At 38.8% G+C, this 24,528-nt stretch overlaps 4 protein-coding genes across 10 annotated transcripts in view; 2 read left to right on the forward strand and 2 right to left on the reverse strand.

Moving 5' to 3' along the window:
- Nucleotides 1–2,665, reverse strand: part of LOC108977469 (protein tyrosine phosphatase type IVA 1) — a gene marked incomplete in the record, with an annotated part of 113,761 nt that extends 111,096 nt beyond the window's left edge. The window contains 1 exon segment of the mRNA XM_018947165.1: nt 2,082–2,665.
- A 585-nt stretch (nt 2,666–3,250) lies between these two features.
- LOC108977476 (N-acetylserotonin O-methyltransferase-like protein) lies at nt 3,251–8,958 on the forward strand. 4 transcript variants are annotated; one of them, XM_018947176.1, is made up of 7 exons: nt 3,251–3,450; nt 3,513–3,757; nt 3,893–4,039; nt 4,109–4,699; nt 4,788–6,892; nt 6,950–7,170; nt 7,864–8,340. In XM_018947176.1, exons 1-4 carry the CDS (start codon nt 3,361–3,363, stop codon nt 4,284–4,286), a joined length of 660 nt encoding a protein of 219 aa, XP_018802721.1. In that variant the 5' UTR covers nt 3,251–3,360; the 3' UTR covers nt 4,287–4,699; nt 4,788–6,892; nt 6,950–7,170; nt 7,864–8,340. The 4 variants fall into 4 exon arrangements, with proteins under 4 accessions (XP_018802721.1, XP_018802720.1, XP_018802718.1 ...); XM_018947175.1 differs by lacking the exons at nt 3,251–3,450; nt 3,513–3,757; nt 3,893–4,039 and adding an exon at nt 7,250–7,698 and having other exon boundaries at nt 4,296–4,699; nt 7,864–8,958; XM_018947173.1 differs by lacking the exons at nt 3,251–3,450; nt 3,513–3,757; nt 3,893–4,039 and having other exon boundaries at nt 4,296–4,699; nt 7,864–8,958.
- Nucleotides 8,959–12,558: 3,600 nt separating this feature from the next.
- On the forward strand, nt 12,559–16,708 carry LOC108977443 (argininosuccinate lyase). Its single transcript, XM_018947126.1, has 4 exons — nt 12,559–13,412; nt 15,837–16,043; nt 16,102–16,295; nt 16,364–16,708. Exons 1-4 carry the CDS (start codon nt 12,695–12,697, stop codon nt 16,643–16,645), a joined length of 1,401 nt encoding a protein of 466 aa, XP_018802671.1. The 5' UTR covers nt 12,559–12,694; the 3' UTR covers nt 16,646–16,708.
- A 54-nt stretch (nt 16,709–16,762) lies between these two features.
- Nucleotides 16,763–24,528, reverse strand: part of LOC108977444 (CD63 antigen) — a 14,266-nt gene continuing 6,500 nt past the window's right edge. For 3 of the 4 annotated variants that reach the window (XM_018947128.1, XM_018947127.1, XM_018947129.1), the window contains exons 3-6: nt 19,082–19,270; nt 18,849–19,019; nt 18,557–18,778; nt 17,106–17,339 (exon numbers count right to left, since the gene is read on the reverse strand). In XM_018947128.1, the coding sequence (XP_018802673.1) occupies nt 17,106–17,339; nt 18,557–18,778; nt 18,849–19,019; nt 19,082–19,270 (816 nt within the window). Of the gene's footprint in view, nt 17,340–18,556; nt 18,779–18,848; nt 19,020–19,081; nt 19,271–24,528 lie in introns of all 4 variants that reach the window. The other variant, XM_018947130.1, reaches the window with a different exon arrangement.

Genomic DNA, 24,528 nt, shown 5'->3' on the forward strand with positions numbered 1-24,528 from the left:
ATCACTTTGGTATATATAACCCTATATCTGACTCTTTTAGTTTTAGGACTTACAAACAACCGTTATGTGAACAAAACTATAATACTCTCTTTACCAACTTTGTTGCGAGAGTATAAAAACAGATGAAAACGGGGAAGTGCCGTTTATAAGTTCGATTATAAAAATCAATAAACATAATGTCACCACTAGTAATTTTTTGCATGAGTTCGCCGCAAATGGATCTATAGATAGATAATAAGCTAAATGTTGTAGCGAAATTGTATTTCGACTTTTCAAAAATATTCTTATAACGAAATTTTTTTTTTGTATCCTTAAGATTGGTTATACGAAAGTTTCACTGCGTATGGATATACTCAAATGATAAAACAAATATTGGAGCATTTGAAATAAGGTCATTCAGTGGTCCTAAGGCCAATGCTGTTTTGTGTCTTTTACATTTAATTGTTTCATAAAAAGGTGAAATCAATAAAATTACATCTTATTGAAATGACAAATCTTAATTAATTAATATAAATTATGAAAATTTAATTTAAAGTCGTGTTTGCAGCTCTAGGATATGCATATAAGAAACATACCCACATTCTACCAGAATATTTAATAGAAAAGCAGCTTGTACGCAAGTTCAATCGGTTTTTGTGTAAACTTCAACAACACGCCTTACACAATTAAATTGTAATATTTATACATATAAATTTCCGTTCAATGATTTCTGTGGCAACAAACAAAATGCAGCCGGCAAATAAATGTAATTACAATTTCATAACCACACTTTTAAAAATTGACTGCAGTTTGCCTTGGCATAGAAACCTCCTTTTCGGTTTGTTTTTTGTTTGGAAATTTCAACACTGTGTATTTGCTTGAGTGCAACTGCATGCAACAAATTGCAATTGCTACAGAATATATAAAGTAAAAAAAAAAAAACATAAACAGAAAACAGCTTTGGATTTCTTCTCATATTATATTCTATTACGAATAACAAAACTAAAGAAAATTGTGTAACACATTATTGGTTGTATTATGTATTTCGTGGTGAACATTTTACCTCATTTATTTATTTTATTTTATAGAAGTTAAAAAGAGTATCCAAATACGGAAAAGTTAACGTGTTAAATTTAATAAGTTACTGGCGCTCCTGATCAATAGATGCAGATGTATCTACATATGTATGTATGTATGCCAGTACTTATGCATTTGTACACACATATACTTATGAATATGTTTGTAGATATTTATATGCCTGCAGCCGTCAGCAATATGACCTGCTCCACTTGTTGCGTTTACAACAACGTTACATTTACTTTTAGCACTTTAATGACGTCATTGAGATAATTTACTTACGTAAATGTGTAATTGAAGACACACATGCTGAAACATACATACATATGTACCTATAAACATTGGCTAGTCGTGCGTCATTAACTTTTTATATTTTTTTGAGATATACATACATATGTACATGTATACATATATACGACTTCAAAATGCTAATTGACGAGATATTACAAAAATTGTGAAGAAATTACTTACTAAAATATAGTGATTAGTCGCTTTGATTGCAATGATAATAAGTAATTTAGTTTTCAATAAGAAAATAATATTTTAATGCTTAGTTATTTAAAGTTCGTTATTTTTTAACTTTATTTATGTGCTTTGGTAGCAAAACAGCAACCATTATTCACGAATATGCTAGTAATTTCTATTCTAAACAATTTCTTAAATCGCATGCAACACTGGCGCTGACACTTGCATTGAATGCAAATATAGCAACAAATACAAATTTCATACGATATATACAAACACACAATTGTGAGAGATGCGCTATCGCGCTTTACATTAGTGCTATTAGACACAAGAAAGAGCGAGTGCGCATTATAACGCATGGCGAACGGCACCCAATAAATTTTACCAAAAGAAAAGTTAATTGGAATATTTTAACCAGTTCAACCAGAAATTGTTATAATTAGAAATTGTGAGCGTTGCGATTGTAAATTAATGTTTAGTAGAAAACAAATTTATTTCAATAGTTATTAATACTTTCTTCATATTTACTTTTGTATACATAGTTTAATTTTTCTTTACACTTACCACAATAGCCATACACATTTGCGTCCGCCTAAACAGATTGGACGTTTAATTTATAGAAATTTTTGTATTGAAGGCGCACCAGAAATGTTTTCAATTTAAGTCAATGAAATTATGCTTTATTGATACAAACGTACACTAGACACTTGCTAATACACAAACACTTGCCAAGACTACTAGTTAGCAAAATGCATTGGCAATAAATGGTTGATACCTTACTCTTTTTATCAAGAGTTTAAATGGAAACACAGCTGTTTAATTAACAAATTTTTCATCAGAAATTTTGCTTATTAGTCACTGAAGAAATAGCGCCGCTACACTCCAATGGGTACGTATATATAACCTCAATTTTCAACAGCAAATTGATACCAAAGATTTGCCACGAAATTCCTATAGCAGAATCGCTTTCAACAATAGGCGGTTTTAAACAAATTTATTTCACAAGTATTTATTGGTATATACTTAAAATTGCAGAAAATCTACAATTCAATGCACACAATTTAAAATAAACTTTCAACTTTACGGTAGCTCTAGAAACGCTTTTGAACAAACTCTTCTGAATTTTACCAAAGTACTAAATTGCAATCGCTATAACACGGAAGAAAAAGTCAAATTCTAAATTTATATCAAGAAAGTTACATCTAGTTTTGCATGTTAAAAAGAAACAACAACATATTTGCCATTGGAAAAATCTATTGTTTCATTTGCTCTAACAGAAAGCCGGTGTTGCTTTTGCTTTGGAAACACAGCCACGCAGCTGTTTTTGGACAGCTGCTAAGTTAAGCAGCATTGAACATACCAGAAGTGAAGTGAATTAGTAGGCATTGCCAGTTAAGGGAACAGTTTTTGAATGAGGTATTATTGAAATATACCAAATTGTTTATTTGAAGGAATACTAAATTTTTGGTGTTTTCATTAACATGTAGATATCGCAAGTAATATCTTACATTCGCTAAAAATGTATTTGTTACATTTATAAGCATGTAAATATAAAAGGTACTCAATAAATGTCATACTGTTAACCAAATGGAGAAGCGAACAGTAACCCAATAGAAAATTAACAGTAACATGTAGCTAACATATTTGCTGAATAGATAGAAAATTTCATAATATGGCAACGGTGTATATGATAACAGTTTTTTAGTGCAATAACAATTCTCAATGTAAATTTTACTGTAAAAGCATGGTATTCATTTTAACATACTGATTTTATTCTGAAACGTGTGACAGCTTTATAGTGCGTACAGTTACTTTATTAATAAAAATACGTATTTAATAATGTTCGCAACGGTTAAACATTTGCTAGCGCCAAAGCGTGTTGTATTAGCAAGCAGTTCTCCTCGGCGGCAGGAGCTTGTAAAGTCCATTGTGAGTTTAATCATTTTTATTTGAAGTCATTATAAGACTACCTGCTAATATCTACTTACCAGGGACTCAATATTGAGTTATGTCCATCTAACTTTGAAGAAAATTTGGACTATCATGATTTCAAGGAATTCGCTGGCTTTGTTGAAGCTACTGCTGATGGTAAAGCTGAAGAGGTATATCAACGCTTGCATGCCGCTGATCCTACAACAGATTTACTGGTTATAGGAGCAGACACAATGGTCACGTTAGGAGATGAAGTTTATGGCAAGCCTAAGGATGCTGCCGATGCTGTTCGCATGCTGACTAAGTAAGTGGTAGCAAAGCGAGTGCGCTGCATAAATAGAGACTTGACACAGTTTGCTTTAAATAAAAGTGATTCTGCGGCAAAATCAAAAATATATTATAAATAATAATCATAACAGCGATTCCAATGTTGTTGCAGTCTTTCAGGCAAATGCAATCGTACGCATACCGGTATTGCGCTGCGTCACAGTAAAGGCAGTCGACATTTTACAGAAACTACTGATGTGTACTTCGGTGAATTAAGCAAAGAACAAATTCAGGACTATGTTGATAGCGGCGAACCGCTGTAAGTATTTCAATTCGTATTTGAAATAACAAATCTTGTATTCAATAAAAATTTTCATCATTTCTGCAGCGATAAAGCGGGCGCCTATGGCATTCAAGGAATTGGTGGCTCCTTAATCGCTAAAATTGAAGGTGATTATTATTGTGTTATGGGCTTGCCATTACATCGTCTGTGCAAGGAAATATGTGCTTTGCTTGAGGAAACCGAAAATGGTTGCTCTGCCGAAAAGAAATCAAGAAAAGAGTGATATAGTGAATGACAGATAATGTAATATTTATTCTCAGCCGCAGATATTCAATTTTAATACAAAAGTCATAGAAGCTAAATTTACACAAGATCTCAGTGAATTATAATTTAAATGACAAAAATAATTAAAATGAGAATCTGTTAGAAAAATTATATTGGAAAAGTGCTTATTTTGAATTTGTTAAACAATGTACATACATATGTGGCTGATAGGAAGAAGAAGCCTAGTATATATGAGATGAGTTAATTAATCTAAGAAATGCGTTCACATAGCCACGATACCAGAGTACGATGATGGTATGCGAGTTGGTCTTACGCCAGAAAACGTTGCTGAAGTAATTTTGACGTATAGTGCCGAGTGTCGATAAAAATCGGTGTCGTTTCCGGTTACTTAGACTCGACTGTTGAGGGTGGGTATGTGAATTGTATTTACTTTTTGACATGTGAGCTTATTTCAATTTTGTTGAAAAAACAATTTTTTTTAATATATTTTTTTATGCAGATCAAACGAGCTTACGCCGGTTTACTGGTATTTTCTATTTATGAACTAAGTACATACATACATATTTACTTGAAAGCAATTATTCAAAAGCCCGCCATATCGGCCGTATCTGCTGTTCGGCTTTGTATTTGCAATTTGTTAGTGCTTTTATAATCCTCAAACATCAGTGCTGGAGTTAGATAATTTTTTCCTCTGCGAATGGCAGGCACCTTGTCGTGGTGCTGGGGCTTAAGTCGCAAGGCATACTCGGCACCTCCCAACCAGTATTAGCGGTGCTGCCTTGCACTGCTTAGGCTGGTTGTCAGATGCCCTATGCGTGTGGCAACCAAGATCTGCCACCTCCTAATCCAGGGTGTTATGCGACTTCCGTGCCCATTGGATGATTTGCAGCCAGGAGGTTAATTCGGCTGTATTCTAACGGAGCCTTCCCAACACCGGGCCGAATTGGGAAGTAACGGTGGCCTTACCGCGTCATGGGGCTCTGGCGCGACGGACCTTCGTGTTCCCCTATATAAATGTAGACCCGACCGTTCACCGCGTTGAGCCGAGGGTCGTAAGAACAAGATGATAAACAACAAAACAGCAAACACAACTTCAATAATAACTACGACAAGGCAAAGACCACAGCAGACGACAAAGGACAACGACAATGACAACAGTACCGGTGCAGATAAGGTGTGTTCAGGAGCTAAACCTATGTTTAGCTTCCTGGATGCCCTATCGCCAGAGGATCGTGCGTTATTTGAAGAGCATGTTAGGGAGGATGACGTCGACATGCCCCCCTGTAGTGGCGCTCAGCAGACGACATCCACTGCGGTGGCTGGAAATGTAACGAACACTACCATAGCTCCCTCAAACAGGCTCACCTGCCCGGATTCCGGAGAAGGACGTAGTCAAAGGAAGAAGAGGAAACGGAGAGCCAGACTACCGCCTCTACCACCAGCAGGTCATCCAGGTGGTTACGATGACCCTCGTAGGAGAGAAATGAGCGGTGCCTGCTTTAAATGGTACCTGAGGCACCTCCAGGATGGAAGAACTCCTGAGGAGGCCGAGCAGATGGCGCGTAACAGGATCAGAGACAGCGCCGCTTCAAAGGCGCGTAAAGCCAGAAATAACGCATTCGTTAACAAACGGAGAAGCGGGACTTGGATCCGCGATCCAGTCATTGCGGAAATCGAAAAGACGGCGCCTCCGAAGACACATACCATGAAACGCAAAAGCGAACACACAACGCCACAGGAGCCACCGAACACTAAACGACAGAAGGTTGATTATGTCCAGGTAGCTGAAGGTCTACTCTCCGCACCTAATCCTCCACGGGTGGCTGAGAGACAGCGTAGATGTCCGGATGCTTTAAAAGGTATATATATGGCTGTGCTGCCTTTGAATTACCCGGTGGAGACTATGGGGGCGGAGGAGCTTACCGCTCTACAAGATCTCCTCATGGAAGAAATATACAGGGGGTGTGGGTACCCAGTCTCCTTCCATGGGGTGCATTTTAAGGGCGGTATACTACAGGTGGATTGCAAGGACGAGAGGAGTGCTAATTGGCTACGGGAGATCACTCCCAAGCTAGAAGGCTGGAAGGGCCCTGTCCTATGCGCAAAGAGGGGAGAAGACATTCCGCCCATGCACAGCATGACGGTGTTCCTCCCCAGGTGTGCCGATAAGCCATTTGAATTTGCTCTAGGGCTCGTTAGGAACCAAAATGAGGGAATTAGTATCTCGGCCTGGCGAGTGGTATATAGCAAACTTGAGGATTCTGGATGGAGGCTGAATATCTGTATTGACGATGAGTCCTATAAATTCATTCGGAAGCAGGGCTTCCGCATAAACTACCGGTTCAGCTCGGTAGTTATGAGACCCTACAGGTCCAAGACTACTAAAGAGAGCGAAAGGGATGAAAAAATGCTGGTAAACGAGGATGCTACAGAAACGAAGGACGGCGTAGATAAGGACCAGTACCTCATAAAACAGATCCTATAGTCGTCACCGAAAGGTGCCCAGGTGAACCTGCATCACGCGGTGATAGCATCTGCTGCAGGTTTACATCGGATAACCTGGCCATTCTGTTGAGACAGGAGTGATGGGTCCGCAAAGAAGAGGTCAGGATCAACTTGTATAGTAGTTAAAAACAATATTGATTTCTTTTGTATTTTTAGAGTTCCTAACACAGGACCTGGTCTCTGTGCAGGCCAATGATAACGAAGGTGCAGACTTCGTCCTGGCAGCGGCCTAATTTCCGGGAGAAACATCATCTGCACCTAAAGAGGCTATGCGGGGTCTGATAGACTACTGCAGAAGAAATAGACCCCCCTCATTCTGGGTTGCGATGCAAACGCACGTCACACAAAATGGGGCAGCACGGACTGCAACACACAGGGTGAGTCTATTCATGAATTAATTATTAGTAATAGTCTAAGTATTAGGAATATGGACTGCGAACCTTCATTCGTTACTAGAAATAAAAGAGAAGTGCGGGACATCACCCTGAATACCAAATTCATAGTTGAACGAATCTCACAGTGGAGAGTGTCATCATGGGCTAAGGGTAGAGATCACGCAACTCCCCCCAAACGGATAACAAAGAAAAGCAATTGGGTCACCTATCGGAATACGTTAGAGGCGCAATGGCACTAAGTCAGGAGAGCAGACTGTTCGCTGATAACAAGAAGATTAGGTCTGCTAAACATTTAGCAGAATTTCAGAAATTTCTATGAGAACGTTTCCTCGACACCAGAGGCACGAAGGCTGCACAGTGCTCTGGCTAAAACTGATGCAGTACTAGCCTTTAAAAGATGTGACGGAACCTATACGACCAGTGCGAAAGAGAGAGCTAGCGTCATATCACATATTAGGGCGTGTGATTGATTATAAAATAGGTCCATATTTGGTTCGAATACCGACAAAGGTATCATAAACTTTTATATATAAATTTTTTTAATTTGGAATTTTTTGTGATTTATTTCTATATTATTTTATTAGTTACGAAGCTCTTCATAAATGTATTTTGATCCAGCTATGTCCTTATCTAATTCAACTCTTTTGATTTTTCAAACAATGCCGCTGTTTTTAGAGAGTCAACTGTCGAAGAATTAAAGTTGGTGGAAAGTTAATGAAATCATACTCCTTCCGTAACATTCAGCAGCTGAGTTCAGCTCGTCGGTTTTACTTCTTTGAAGAAAGAAAAGGTTAAAATCGCTTTCATTTCTTCTGCCCCTTACCATAAATCAAGGGTAATGTTTGTCAAAGTTTATATGAATGAGTTTTCGATTAAGATTTTGGAGGAATATCGAAAAGCTACGGAACTATTTCATCAAATATTTTGCCAGCGTCTTTAAAACATCAAATCTTTAAGAATCAAGATTAAAGAAAATGAAAAATGCAATCACAAGTTTGCTTGGAATTTCGCGTTTCCGATGGAGCCGCAGCAACGTGTCATTGAAAATGTTTCAGAAGTGTTTTGTGCAGTCTACTTTACCGGGAATGCAATTATGTTACGTTTATTTGAGAGGCTCAAAGTATACAGTAAAGATCGAGAAGTAATTGAAAACTTGCCTGATGCTATTCGTCGATCCACCTCTATTAATGAAGGTCACATCGAAAAAGTTGAAGGCACAGTGCTTGAAAACCGTTAAGGTTTCAGATTTCAGCGGATCTCAACTCTTCCTATGGATCGACTTAAGTTATTTCGTTTTATGCCCGAAACGTGTTAACGCTAGATACTTATAAAGAGATCCGAATCTTTTGCAAAAACATTTTACGTCGGGGAAACAACATGCTTGACACGTAGCTGAAGATCCTACATTCATCAAACGGATCATTACCGATGATGAGACATTGTTTTAAAAATATGAGATCGAAACTGTCCAACAATCTAACGAATGGCGTGTCAAAAATGAGCCAAAACCTAAAGAAAAACAAAATTCACTGAAGGCACCGAAGGCACTTAAGGCCATCCCAGCCAAAGCTCATACATAGCAAGTGTGTGGAAAAGAGGATAAAACATTCACATTCCTGAGTTGAATCAAAAGATGCCTATTTTAAGGGCAACATTAAATATTTATATTAAAATACCTGAAAATGTATTTTATTTTTGAGTCCAGCTCAAATTTGATCAAACAGTATATGAAAATAAAAAGTGAAACAGACAACGTGAATAAACTGAAAATACGATTATTAATATTATATTGCACAGTACTTTACTTGAAAGTTGATAACGAGTTGAGTTTTATAGGGTGCATTCACTTAACTATTTCTCATCAGCGAGAGGTGTGTCCTCTAGTGGATGTTATGATTTGATAAGTGTTTAATGAAATCTAAACTGAAAAATCTTTTTGTAGTGTCGTAACGGTTAAATAAACAGTTACGCATTCACTCACATAAACATATACAAGCCCATGTGGGCTCTGTCGTGTATATTTATCGCCTCCAACATCATGGCAACAACTTAGTTGCAAGATAGTGGCGTCGCTGCAGCCGATTTTTGAGTGTTTCCATTAAATACTATACATGCATACATACATATAAGTTTATTGCTTAAYAAAGTATAAATAAAGGTAATAAAACCCAAGGTTATCACATGTTATTATTAAATACATTTWTTTATTTTAATTTTGGCAAATTAGAAAAAAGCTTTTAAGATTCGTCTAAGAAAAGCACAACAATTTCGAATTGGTATGAATTTGAAAATATTAAAATATTGGTTATTTGTGTGTGATTTTGGAACATATCTATAAATCTGTTGTTTCTTCTTTTTCTCCCTTTCTTAAGGAGCTTAAACCTCGTAGCTTAAATATGAAATAAGGGAATATGAAGAGCGAATCCAGATTTTCCAATCTACCTAGTTGGATTTTACCACCTTCCCTTCAGCTCTTAGATTCTGTAATGTTTTCGATTGAAACTATTGGACAATTTGACTGAGGAATAAAGACTTCATCTTCAACTTAGTTCCACATTTCTGGAAGTTTTGCCGAACTTCTTGTATTTCAAAGGCATTCAACACTTTTATAATTCTTTTTTTTTTTTTAAACCCAGAACAGGATATATTAAGTTTACCACGAAGTTTAGCACACCTAGAGGGAAAAGTTGAAGACTCCATAAGCTCTATATATGTTTGATCAGCTTGGCGAGCTTAATCTAGCCATGACGGTCTGTCTGTCTGTATATGCACGAACTAATCCCTCCGTTTTGGAGATATCAATCAGAAATTTTCCTACTTTTTCTTCCCAAGAAGATTTTCCTTTGTCGGAAAAATTTGTTATTTGAAACAATTTCTTTACGAAGATGATCCATAATGTCCAAGCCAACACTCCAACACATAGTTGTGATCGACTCACTAACGCAGACAGCTTCTAAGTCTAAGGAATTCTTTGATTTTAATAGAAACTTCATGAGAAAGCTGAGCTCCTTAGTCTCATTTAAATACTCATCACGTAGCCAAAACAATGCCACCGAACATCGATTGGAGATCCCGAAAGTTTTCTGAGGTTTCGGTTGTTTCTTGGCACACAAAGCATAATTTGAATGTGATAAATTTTAGGTTCATTCAAGTTCACATTATTCAGAAACCTACCGTTAACTGCCTAATTTTTTATATTCATTCAGCGAACCAAGAGACAGCGGCTATGCAGCCTAGATCATGTTATGTGAATGGATAAAAACACACCTCCACTACGGGGGACAGATCAGATGTAGAAAGATCTGTCCTTCGACATTTTCAATTGGGGTCAAACATTAAAAAAGAAACGACTGGGGCACTGTTTTTCGTCGTCTTCTGTTTTTGTACTACAACTCTTCGTCGGTCTGAGCCGTGAACACTAAACATCACATAGTTAACCGCATGGAAATCCAACGAAAACGCTGGTTAGGCCATAACCTTAACTATATCCATGTCGCCGTAGACCTCATACAGTTCGTGGTTCCATCTTTTCGACATTCATCCAAGGATCTTGTTTTTCATCTTGATACGTCATCGCCCATATTGTTGCGCCGTATTTTAGGAAGATAATGATGGAGGACCCCCGGAACGTAGTTTTTGTCTGTTTCACCCTTGCCTACTGGTTCCAAAGCTGCCGGCTCAGATTAGCAGCGCATAAACTCTTAGGTATCCTTCCTGATTTTGACAAAAATGTATGGTTATGTTAAACGTCATTAAGCGGAACTGTTTGTCTTTCGTATCAAAGACCTGGCGTCGGTTGGGCTGCTACTGTCAGTGCTGTCGTAACCGGTTTTGAAACCGACGAAAAAGTGATGGGTACCAGTTTGTTTCCCGATAGTCTTCTCCAGCATTTTACGTATTGTTAAAGTGATCGTGTGATCTAAAGTCACACTGATAAAGCTCAAAAAGTTTATTTACAATGCAATTACTATAAGCCAGGTATTATCAGGTGGCTCTATACCATGAACACTTGATCTAGTCTTGTGATCAAACAGGTACCTAAACATACGATACTACGTATGGCAGTAGTGGGTTTGACAAAGGGAAGATAAGGTCGCCTCAACAAATGAGTTCCTTAGTGGAAGATACACCACAGACCCATTTCCAAGGGAATTATGGAGAGGGTAAACTTTACAAAAAAGTTTACTCTCGGCAGTAATGAGGAGTGGAAATATTAGACGCTGGCACTTCTACTGAGGATAAATCCAACTCCATCGCAACCAACAACATTTTCCGAGCCTCTTTCAAGCATAAGTCTTTGCTACAAGTCAGTGTGGAGAAATCCAACAACATCGCAACCGGCACTAAAAGCGATATAAGCTCATGAAGTCAAATCGGTATTAATGGAGGAATGTATAGGACAGCTTAACCGCCTATCAGTTTGCAACCGTATACACCTGATCTGTTTGCCGGGGCATAAAAGGTTAGCAATGAGCTGGCAGACGAACTAGCCCACTATGCGGCAGCTTCAGGATGATGAAGCGAGAACCGTGCTTTGCGGTGGGGCCCAACATCATAAAGCAGTTGCTTCGCATAGTGGAATGAGTGGGGGGAGAACGGTACTGGCAGCAGGCAGCAGTCATGCACCACGTCAAGCTACTACGGAGAGGATACAACTTTGCAAGGTTTCGGGATATGATCAACCTCCTCCGAGACATATTCCGTCGCCTCGTCACGCTCTATACAGGCCACTGCAGGCTCAGAAAACAATTGTCAAACATGGGCATAGTCTCTTGCGCAAACTGCAGGTTCTGAGATATGGAACAGGCAACTCCAGAACTACTGATTCTAGATTGCCTAGCATATTGCAGAAGCAGGTTCAAAGCCCTATGTTCAATTTACGTGGACAGAGATCATGTCACCTCAGAATTAGTCAGCAAGTCAGTTCCATGATAAACAGACATCATTTTGAGAGGGATATCAATTTTTTGGATCGAAGTACTCAGCGGATATATAATTCCGAACGAGAATTTTAGAATTGGACCGAAGCAATTTATGTGCGAACCGACAATCTATATACAAATATTTGAAGTTAAATGATGCTCGCAGCATCTAAGCATCTGCAAACCGGTTGATGCTATTTTCATTTTGCGTGTTGTTATAATTGCTGAGATTTGAAGCGTAAATCGGAATAAAATATATGTAATAATGAGTGCTAAAGTATTCGAAATCAATTGAGCATTAAAATTTAGACTTCCAATTAGCAAAGCTTTTCATCTAACAACCTACGCAAATACACTTGCTATCAGCTGAATAAGAAACGCAAGTGCGGCAATAATCATTTTAGAGTGTAGATAAGGCGAGTATCTCGCTGACTTTTTTACCACAACAAGCAAAAAGCAAACAAGTCGGACAGTTGTGTTCTAAATTTTAAACCGTACAGAACGTCGGCATATGCGAACGCGTTTTATTTACGCACATACTGTGAGACAAATCGCGAACTCCTAACACACACATAGACTGCACAATGGCCCAACAATTGTGGGGAGGCCGTTTCGGTGATGCGGAGGGCAAAACGAATGAATGCTTAGCCAAATTGAATTGCAGTCTACCGCTGGATTCGCGTTTCTATGCCGAGGATATCGATGGCAGTATTGCCTACGCTGAAGCTTTGGCGCGTTCCGGTTTAATTACCGATAAAGATGCTGCTGATATTGGTGCTGCGCTGGAAGTGGTGCGTCGCGAATGGCGGGACGGTAGTATTAAGTTTCTCAGCAGCGATGAGGATGTACACACCGTGAATGAACGTCGTCTCACCGAACTGATTGGTGATGTCGGCAAGCGCCTGCACACCGGACGTAGTCGTAATGATCAAGTGATCACCGATATGAAATTGTGGTTGCGTCGTGGCATAGGCGAAATCTTGACCGGTTTGCGTGCGGTCATCGAGGCGTCTGTGGCGCAGGCGAAGCAGAATTTGGGTACACTCATGCCGGGCTATACGCACTTGCAACGCGCACAGCCCGTTCAGTTCTCACATTGGATGCTCTCGCATGCGTTTGCGTTGCAAGCGGACTGTCAGCGTTTGTTGGAGTTGAAAGAGCGCGCCAATCTATTGCCCTTGGGTAGTGGCGCTTTGGCGGGCAATCCACTGGGTGTTGATCGTGAATGGCTGGCGAAGCGTCTGAATTTTTCCGGTGTCACACCAAACAGCATGCATGCGGTGGGTGATCGTGATTTTGTCGGTAAGTGGGTATAAGGGGGACAAATACTTTTTTTTCGCTGTTGAAGCGTTGTCTTCTTATGTTGCTTGATCCAAAATACTCTTAACTTTTTAATCATAAGATCGTGTGCTCATATGACTCGCCCAGCGGCATGTAGTTCCGTAGTATATTGTTTGTGTATATTTGATTACGTCACACAGTTGCAAGGCGATAAGCGCAACATTCATACGTATAATACAGTTCTAAAGTAATCGACGCTTTAGTTACTTGTTCGAATGTTTTGAATAATGATTTCTTTTTATTAAAGCTGAACACAATGTGTTATAAAATCAGCACGAATCAAGTTCAGGCTGGAAGAAGTATATAATAATCGGTTCTAAAACAGACCGCAGTACAGAGCGTTGTATTGAGTTTGTTTACAGGTGTGCTTATCACAAGACTGTCATAACTGCAAAGATGCGATTTTTGTCCACTTCCAGCCACAATTGGAGCCCTATATCAGCAAAAACGTATTAAATATTATCTTCCAAGACGTCAAGCTCACAAAAAAAAAAAAAATTGTCCAGCTGTGTTTAATCGCATAGCCTTGGAGGCCACAACACAAATCAAACTCGCGAGATAATGCGTCTCACCAAAAGTTTCCGCTGTTTTGTTGATTGTATGACTGTATGTAGCGCCATCTTGTTGGAACCAAAGGTCGCTCACATCAACATCCTCTAATACAGGCATGAAACAATCAGTAGCGTTCTTAATAAACTGTAATATTTTGGCTACTTTTTTACTGGCGTAGACAACGCTTACGCAGTTACGGTCGTCTAAACAACAGCGCGCTAGTAATTTCTTATTTTCGCTATTTGGCGCCAATTCGAGATATGAAGTTTCGCCAGGTCCTTCTCCACCTGATCTCTCCAATGTAGTGAAGGACTTTCTCTTTCTCCGCTTCCTCCGGCGGGTACTGGATCGAATATCTTCAAAGCTGGAGTGTTTTCTTCCAACATGACAACATGACCTAGCGTAGCGTAGCGTAGCCACTGTATATTGATTCGCTGAACAATGATAAGAGACTTACAACTCATCGCATCATCGACCGCGGTACTCGTTGTTGAAAATGCCCAAAGGATCATAAATATTCTGCAAAACTTATCCGCCAGCATTTGTAGAGTCCTATAGAAGATTGTACCTTCACTATTTAGCTCTGCAGCTCGTATTATTTTCTCCATCAATAAGTTGGAGAAGTCACAAGATAGAGAGTCCCCTTGTCTAAACCCTTGCTTGGTAACAAACGGCTCGAAGAAGTCCTTCCCGATCCCGAAGATCGACAAAGAGGTGGCGTGAAAATCTCGTTGATAGTAAATTGCTCCGGTCTGAAGCCACACTGATAAGGTCCAATCAGTTGGTAATCAGGTAATTCAAGCAAAAACGGTCGTGATCGAATCGCGGTGATCAAACCTGTGCCTTGACCTCAAAAAGCCGGGACGGTCAAGAAGGAAGTGTTAAAATGTTTCTACCTCATCTTCTGCCAAACAACTTATACAACTGGCACGGTTAGTGTCAGTCCTGCCGCCGCCCTGCTATCAGATTGGATAGACACCTCACTGATGGAGACTGTACTTCGGAGCAATATATCTCCCGCAACCTTAATGGCAGCAACTTCGGTTTAAAACTTCAATAACTGCAGGTCTCACAAAGCCTGCAACATAAGTTGTTATCGTATATATTTCCAGACAATATTCACTCCATCCTCCCTCAACTACAAAGAAGCTCACTCCCCCTCACCTTCAGCGACATCTGGTCACATACATACTCCGGAAAAGAAGGAATTTATATGCCTCTAGCTATTTGTTAAATCAACAAATATGCTATAAACATATCTGAGTAATGGTGGAGACAATTTCTGCCTTGCTCAAGAAGCATGATGGAACATGAATGGCATGAATGGAGCATTTGCCGGATATTAAAATTCAAAAGGATGAAAAACTCTGGTTGGTACTACTATCTAATTGACCGACATTCCTGGAGACCATTAAACATCATCTATGTGACTGTAAGGCTCTATGTAGGAAAGGAATCGCAACTGTCGGTCGAGGGTTTCCCGACGACGTCTCGTTAAAACTTTTCTTATTGATAAACTCCATCAGAAGTACGAAGTTGCTCAGAGAGGAAACAATTCTAACCACGAGCTATATTTACAGTAAATATGCTGTGCTACTGCTGAACGGTCCCTCTCAAAGCACTCCTTTATGAGTTTGTCAGTCTGCCTCTCGTCTTTGCCTTCTTTAGATAATCTATTTTCACAGTAAAAATTGTTGTATAAAAACATAGGAAGTGAAAAGAATTCTTACTAAAAGTCTTAAATGGAACTGTTGATCCTTTTTTACTTCATTACAAAATATATCCGGATTTCATCTAGATTTTTAGTTACTAATTTAATATTCCGTTCCACAGTTGACTTCATCTATTGCTGCTCACTAGCCAGCCTGCATCTCTCGCGCCTAGCTGAGGATCTAATATTATATGCGACTAAAGAGTTCGATTTCATAAAAATCGCCGACGATTTCTCCACTGGCAGCAGTTTGATGCCACAAAAGCGTAATCCCGATAGTTTGGAATTGGTGCGCGGTATATCCGGTAGCATTTGCGCATCGCTGAGCGGTAAGTGGCAGCTAATTTCAATGTAAATGATAGAATGTTGCAATTATATACAACTTAGGCATATTGATGACCATCAAGGGTACACCAACCACTTACAACAAAGATTTACAATTCGACAAGCAATATGCCTTCGATGCTTTCGATCGGCTGCAAGATGCGCTCACCGTTGTTGAGGGTGTCATTAAGACCATGCAATTGAATCGTGAGCGCATGGAGTCGGCATTGAGTCCAGACATGTTGGCCACCGATTGGGTGAGTTTTCTTTATATACACACATACATTGAAACTTTCATTTGTTATATATTTCAAAAAACACGCAGGCTTACTATCTGGTACGTAAGGGTGTGCCATTCCGTCAGGCTCACCACTACATCGGCGAGGTGGTTGCCTATGCGGAAAAGCATGGTTTGGAGCTCAACGAAATACCTTTGGGTGAATTACAGCAAATATGCAAAGAATTCAATGTCGATATTGTGAAAGTGTCCGATTATGGCGTCAATGTGGAGAAATATGATGTAACCGGTGGCACCGCCACTAAATCGGTGAAACAACAATTGAAGATACTGCAAAATTTCATAGAGCAGCTTAAGCATACGAAATAAATCTTTAAAATTAATTAAAAAAAAAAAATTAAAAAATAGCAAAATATAATATAAAAAAAGTTCACAAAAAAATTATAAAATATTCACACAAAAAAWAAAWWAAAWWAAATAAATAAATTATGAAGCAACTCTCATCTCACTTGAATAAAACTTTTATTTTCTTTTGACACAATATACTTGCTAATACAGTTAGTTAAAATTGCACGCTATAAATAAACGCTTTACAGTTATACTTGTAGGCTTATGTAAAAGATATTTTATACCGACTTTTTCAAGCGCAAATTACAAGATTTGATATAAACTACATTTTAATTTTTGTTGTATTTAAAAATAACCGTTATTACAACAATACAATAAACAATGATGAGAAAAAATACTTTCTTTTAGGCACTTTACTGTTACATTTCTATTTGTGGCCATTTCTCTACTCTTCTACACTTCCTCTCTACCACTCCCGGGTTTAATTAACGCTGGGACTGCTTGGCGTATACGTGACAGGATCGTGTTCCATATAACGTTCGGCGCGTTCCAATTGTGTATAGCCGTTAATCGGTGAAATGGTCGGTGGCACGACCTTTCCACCCGAAATGAGTACACCCAAGCTTTGTTGTAGCTGCCAGCGGCGCGCCTCGCGTATCGATTTGTTGCGGCGTAGCGTTTTGGCTAACATGAAGGCGCAGAGTACGCCGAGTAACTGTAAAGGAAGAAAAAAATTACGATAAAAAAATGGATTTCCTCAAAAAAATAAAATTATTAAAACAAAAAAAAAAAAAATAAATAAATAAAATAAAAATATTTTTCGATGAGAGCTCATAATATAAATAACAAGAAATTTATCACAGTGACATCTAGCTTTTTAAAGATGCATAATGCATTAAAACTCAAAATTAGTGGCAGAGCATAACTTTCCAGAGACATTTCACTATCTATTTGAAGGAGCCATGTGTAAAGTGAGGAAAGTTCTCTGAGCAACATTAAATGGTCAGAAACGATTCTTTTGCATATATCTCAAGCAGCTCACGACTTCCAGCCTTCGACCAAGTAACTTTTGAGCATTCAAAAAAAAAAGATCCGTTTGAAGGCGAGCCGAAGTGCTGGGTTTGGTACTCGCTACGTAAAAAAGACCTCTAATAAAAGGATGAAAACAGCCTCGGATAAGTCACCCCCCTTTTGATGACGCCCCTGCAAACATGTTAAGGATTACGATTTAAGAGCATGCACCTGGAACATCTGCTCCTTTAATTTCGAAGATAGACGCTGCCGAGCTAGATGATGCCATCGTAAGAACAAAGGCTGACATCATCGCCGTCCAAGAAGTGTCATGAGTGGGTTGACAGATCGAGGAGACTGCAAGAAATGTCTAGAGCAAAGCGCCAGGAAAACAATGGAGCAACTCTTACCCACTTGTTCCGCATTAGCAAGACTACGCTGTAAGTATCTGGGGTCTATAATACACTGGAAGAGGTATTCAGACCACAGAGTCTGTTGGAATTTGCGTTCAACGTAGGAATTCTAAATCCTCATTGATTTAGGAACTGAACTCCATCTGGTATCGCAAAGGACCTATACGTGGCTCATTGGCCTACCAGACTAACCTAACCTAACTTATTAGTATCGGATATTCTCGACAGTTGATAGAGACCACTCAAATCACAGCCCCGAAAATTCATCACACGCTTATAAATGACGTTGAATAGATAGCGTTTCTGAGCTCTTTTCTACTTCAACCCTTTTAGGTTAAGTCAAGTTAAGAGGTCGATCCTAGCAGGCATCTTACTTGGAACATCGATCCTTTGTGGTATTTCATCAACCATGTATGATAAATTCTTAAACTTTTGGTCTTACCTCTTTCCGGCTTTATTAATAGTAATTTTGAACTACAAATTCACTATCTGAACTTGTCTCTCTTACCTGCACAAAAGCCACAGTGGTAGCGCCGGTAGCAATTAGCATTGTGCTCTGCGAGATAATAAAGTCCATACGTGCCAAGCAACCGCTGTCATAAGATCTAATACAGTAATTGATGTCATCGATAGAGGTCTCATCACAGCAAGATGCTGGCACCTCAATTTCGGCATTAGTGCTATTCGGTGGTTTCCAGTCCAATGGACTATTTACGCCACAGCAGCCGAGCTAAGAGTGAAACAAAGACGGAGAATGATTACTAAGAATCTTAAAAACTTTTCGAGCTTTAACTACTTACGGTTTCCTGCATGAAATCCACACCCATTTGCACATACTCATTCTCATTATAGTGTATGAGGGAATCGTTCATGGTGCGCATCAGCATGCCATGCACTTGCGTTTGCATTACAAAGGCGGCAATGGCGGCAGCTACTTCCAGTATGAACACCAGGAACAAGCTAACGCCGTACTTTTGTAAGATCGAAATAATAACACAGTTATTTGTTTTAAAATATATCAAATCTAGCTTACCAAATTGATTAGCATAACACTCTCCTTGACCGCACCATAAGCGCCCAATGTTGCGACTAACAGTAAAATGAAACCGATGGCGATGAGCAATGCAGGCGGCGAGAAGAAGTGACCGTCGATGAATTGGCTAAAATCGCCGAATATCGCCTGAATTGTTGAGCCGACCATAATAAGCAAAACCGCGGTGAGCTGATGGAGAGAACGAAGAAAAATATTCAAATGTATTTTATTAAGCGAATGATAAATCGATAGTTATAGGGTTTGAGCACAGATTTTGTATGAGAAATGGTATGAACTTTGTGTTAATTCAAACATTAATATTTTTCTGAGGAGAGGAGCTTAATATGGCTTTAAGATCTGTCAAAATTGAGTTCAAATATATCAGCTTTACTTCACTTGCTTAAAATACTCCACTTGGTAATAGTCTAAATAACTGTTTTGGTTATGTTTGGCTTTATTTGCCTTTGACATTTATTTTTTACGAATTATATAGGGTAGTCGAAAAAGTCTTTTCGTATTTTGGCAATAGATGTCGTTGCAGTCGTATATCTCCAGTGTTACCAATCACATTGCGTTATACCATACAGGTAGAGGGAAGACTGGCATGCAAGCCGCCAATGAAATTTGTGAAGTTTACGGAGACGATGCTGTATCAGTTTGTGTAGCAAAACAATGGTTCGCTCACTTCCGTACTGGAAATTTCGATGTGAAAGATGCATCTCGCTCTGATCGACATATCGTTAAAAAGTCGATGAAACTATGAAAAGGCTTGATCTTCACATAGGCAGCCATGACATGGCTAAGGAACTTAACGTTCATCAACAAACCATTTTTGGAACGATTTAAGAAATGCTGGCTATAAAAATGTGAAAAAAATGTAATGTATCGATTTACATCTGCGATTCTTTGCTGAAACGAAATGAAATCGAACCATTTCTGAAGCGAATGGTAACAGGAGACGAAAAGTGGACTCCAAATACGATAATAATATGCGAAAAGCATCAAGTCTGGTAAATCTTAACAAATGATCGCCAAGTTACGATTGACGCCTTGTAAGGTTTGTTGGGATTGGAAAGGAATTATCCATTGATTCTACATTTTACTGTTAACTAATGAGATTGAAGCAAGCAATTGAAAAAAACGGCCAGAACTGATCAACAGAAATGGAATCGCTAGAGCACACACATCTTTGATGACTCGGCAAACACTGGGAGAGCTTGGCTGCGAAGTTTTGATGCATCCACTTCCATCAATGCAGAACTCCCTTAATGGGAGTTGGCTTCAAGAGAAGTCTGTAAAAATTACTTGTCGCAGTTTTTCGCCGAGAAACGAGAAAAGTTTTACACTAATGGAATTATGTCTCTCACGGAAATGTGTCAAAAAGTTATCGACCAAAATAGTACATATTTGTTAATAAAGTTCATTACAAATATAAAAAAATAAGTTGAACTTTTATTAGAAATACGAAAAGACTTTTTCGACTACCCTATATTATGTTGGGTTAGAAAATATTCAAATCTATCTGTAAGCATATAAAGTTTTCGAAGTTTCTCAATATGCTTACCAAGGTTGAAAAAGATAGGCAGGATATTACATACGAAAATTAAGACTTGATAAGTACAAATATGTTTTTCAGCACTTAGACAACTTTTAATACATATCTTTGATGTTGGATTGATTTGAAAGAGAACAAAGCAAAGATTACTCCCTGAAATTTTAGTTAAATTTAAATAAGATAAAATACAGCAAATAGTGCCAGAAAAATATTTCTCATGTAGTTAATTGAATGTAAGATAACTGAGATCCAAGTAGAGGTTTTTTTCGGTATTATTTGGCATTTCATGATGAAAAGACTAATTTCGAAGATTTTGAAGTTCGTGATCTTTGCGATATTTGATTTCAATAAGACGGCGCCACTTCCCTCACATCGCATCACTTATTGGCTTAATTGAGAGAACACTTCTGTAAGCAGATAATTTCACGTTTTGGGCTGTCTGACTTTTTCCGGTGAGGTTATGTAAAGTCTAAAGTCTATGCGCACAATTCCTCTTCAATTCAGGCCCTGGAGCAAAACATCACGCTTGTCATTCGTCAGTTGCCAGTCGAAATGCTCGAACGAGTCATCGAAAGTTGGACCCAATGGATGGATCATTTGAGATGTGACCGCGGCGATTTGAAAGAGATAATCTTTATAAAATAAACCCCAAAGTATGTTTTTTCGAATGATAATTAATATTCTCCATTCCCCACAAGCTTGAGGGCTGTGGTCTCTCATCCTTTTTGTGTAATCCGATACAAAAGGTTAATTCGATATCATTCATATTTTCGTTGACTTTTTTCAAGTCAATTAAATTTTTGGGATTTAACTTGGTATTTTAGGATATTTTCCATTAGTTTGGTCTCTTACGAATAATGAAAAATATGATGCCAGACATAAAACTTTAACTTTCAAAGTAAGATTCATTGATGCAATTTCTCAAATGACGCTTACTTATATATGTAGGTCGAACATCTACCTATGAAATTTTCAAATTCTAGTAAAATTGGTTAGTGATTTATAGTTATTTTGACAGTTTTCAATAGTCTTGGCGAAGCGTAGCCGATTTAACCTGGTATTTGATATATAATGTACATACTTTCCAAAAAGCTATTATTAGGCATATGTATGACTTTCCCGCAATAAATCACTTTTAATACCCTAAAGCCTACGAACTGGGAAAATACCTATTATTCATTAAGTATATACTAAATATCTATATAATTTTTTCAGTATAAATATCTACGTAGTTAATGAGTTAGAACATTTCCGAGAACATATGGTCATGTACATAAGAAGGGGAAATGTGTTCACGGGTAGGTAGCTATCCATATATATGTATATGTGTCTAGATATTTACGTCTATTATATAGTATCTGCTAATCAAATAACGACACCTTACTGATAATATCGTATGATATGAGTGTTTACTCATTCATTCACTTGCAAATGTGTTTGGTCTAAATATTTCCGTTGATAAGAAAAGAGTGCAAAAGTTTCCTTATATGAAGTAGAGCAACTAAATTAATTATTGCTTGGAGGTAGTAAATGTATGACAGCAATCGAATTACTAGCTGGAATGTAATAATTACAAACTTATTATTAAAACAGTTCCCTTTAAAAAAATAAAAAAATTTTTTTTATATTAAGAGTAGTAAAATTGCTCATCTAAATTACTGGTGCCGAAACGTTCGGTATGCAGCAAGAGCTTTTGTTTTGGTTGACGACGAACCACGTCCAGGACAGATGTCGACTGGGCAATGGGTTTCGCTGCTTAAAATGTCATGACTTCAAGCTGGGTCCTCTAGAGTCACTACATTGCAGACAAGTGGATCCTAGCGAAGGCTGACATATTTTCCCCAAACATCTCCTTATGATGACCCTCTTTATGTGGTGAATGGGCAATACAACTGCCATTGCTATTGAGGTACCTGGCGGTAGGTATACAACGATAGGGTTAGGAACCCCGAATTATAAAACTCAATAAAGGAACGAAGTGGACTGGGATATTAGTCCAAACGTCGGAGGGAAATAAGGCTGCTCCCAGCATACGAGCGATAATACGAGCTGTGTCGCTAGCGACCAAACATCCACTGCAAAGGAAGCAGCTTGCGATGGTTGTACTACTACTGCGAAATCAGCTAATAGTATAAACTCAGGCGACCTTGGGTTCCAACTCTTTTAAGAAGAAGATCTCGGAAGAAGCTAAACAAAGACGAGTTGAAGGCAAAAGCGAGGTATAAGGCGGCGATCGGAATATGCAACCATCTCGAAGGCAAAATCTTGGTTCCATAACCGCATTGAAGAGCATATGCTGTAAAGAGGCGAAGAGCGAACCGAAAGCGCCCTCGAACAACAGAAGTGCAGAGACGTAGACGATAAGCTAGAAGTCAAGCATGCGGAGCTCAAACCTACAACGTCCAAGGTAGCGGCGGCAGCCTATTAGATTCCGAAACGGCATTTCATAGTCACGCTCATATATAGCAGTAACCAGCTGGGCTAAAATTCCACCAGCAGCGGTGGAAATTAAGCTATTGAAAGCCATCTTCTCGAAAATGAACGCCGAACCAAGCACACCCATGCCGTCATTTGAAGGAGCAGAATGGCTTAGCCAAGTCAAAATCTTGCAATGCAACAACTCGACTGTGGAAAGAAGTGAAACTGGAATTGGTGGTACGCAGCAGGATCCATCGGTGCTGAAAGTGAAGGTAACCATATCTCGGGTGGTGATCCTGGAACATGCTCTGCGACTGCTACAACGACAAAGTCCAGACGTGCCGACTAGCGACTCGAGGGTGTTAAGGGTGGTGATATCTGTCAACGCAGATGAAGGCCAAAGCTACATCCTCCAGATCCATAAGGCGACGGAGGATATTCTGTACGCGAGGTTCAGGAAGATGGCGTAAGGCATGGGAAGCGTGTTCCTTCACCTCAAGAAGCGCTACCTCACGGAAGCCAACAAAGAGAGGTGAAGTGGAAAAGAATTTCGGCATAGAAGAGATCATGGCGGTTTCACTTGTCCTACACGAAGAAAAGAGCTCCAAGTGAATTTCCAGAAAAGTAAGATCGCTTCTGTTGAGCTTCTTCTCAACTTAGGAAAGGGCTGTTACGACGAGTGTTTAGTTCAAGAACTATGGATTGCATCGGATAATGTGATCGCTGGGCTGCAGTCACAAAACTACTTAACATACAGCCCGTAATTAACAAGGTAAGATCAGGAATATTGGTTAAGAAGAGTACCTGATGGTTGTGATAGTGAAGGGTGCGATTACGAAGCCCCAACGACAGAGCTCCGTGTGATTTCTGATTATTCAGCAAACTCAAGCGTTTGCTCTGGGGAAACCATTATGGGTCAATTGAAGACATTAAATTTGAATCGCTAAATACAATTGACTTTAACAACTGTTTCAATGATTTGAAAAAAGATTGTCACAAGTGCTTTGGGATCAAGTGGAATTATTTTTAGCGGAACGATATAGCCTTTGAAGAATAAATGAAGAATTTTGAAATTATGAAAAAAGTCTTACTATTTTTTGCTCATAATTATAGAATATAAGAAAAGATGCTAGATATCATCGTGTTTGGAAAGTCAAGCTTCAAAACCCCAGACATGGAAATGACCTGTTAAGCCCAAATTAAAACTATTTGTATTTTTGGTACTCCGTACCTGCAAGTGGCATACAGTTACTGTGACGACAGCAATGATGATGCGGACGGCATTTTCTAACCCCTCACCCGCAAAAGAAACTGCGTCATGTCTCAAACCAAAAAAATTGGGAATTATGTACATACAATGCCAAAATTGTATGTACATATACATATACATATAACATAAAAAATAAAACAATGCGTTTTTTATAAGCAGCACTATGTGCTTCTGTTGAGCTTTATTACAAAACTGAAAACACTT

The sequence above is a fragment of the Bactrocera latifrons genome, unplaced genomic scaffold, assembly GCF_001853355.1.
Source record: "Bactrocera latifrons isolate USDA-ARS-PBARC rearing strain unplaced genomic scaffold, ASM185335v1 scaffold_9, whole genome shotgun sequence".
NCBI classification, from domain to species: Eukaryota; Metazoa; Arthropoda; class Insecta; order Diptera; family Tephritidae; genus Bactrocera; species Bactrocera latifrons.

What these genes read in the sequence shown, in the direction of transcription:
- LOC108977476 (XM_018947175.1), top strand. Translation starts at nt 5,352, where the DNA reads ATGATAAACAACAAAACAGCAAACACAACTTCAATAATAACTACGACA.
- LOC108977443 (XM_018947126.1), top strand. Translation starts at nt 12,695, where the DNA reads ATGGCCCAACAATTGTGGGGAGGCCGTTTCGGTGATGCGGAGGGCAAA. An exon ending in CATTTGCGCATCGCTGAGCG is followed by an intron (nt 16,044 to 16,101) that starts GTAAGTGGCAGC and finishes TATACAACTTAG; the next exon opens with GCATATTGATGACCATCAAG. An exon ending in ACATGTTGGCCACCGATTGG is followed by an intron (nt 16,296 to 16,363) that starts GTGAGTTTTCTT and finishes AAAAACACGCAG; the next exon opens with GCTTACTATCTGGTACGTAA.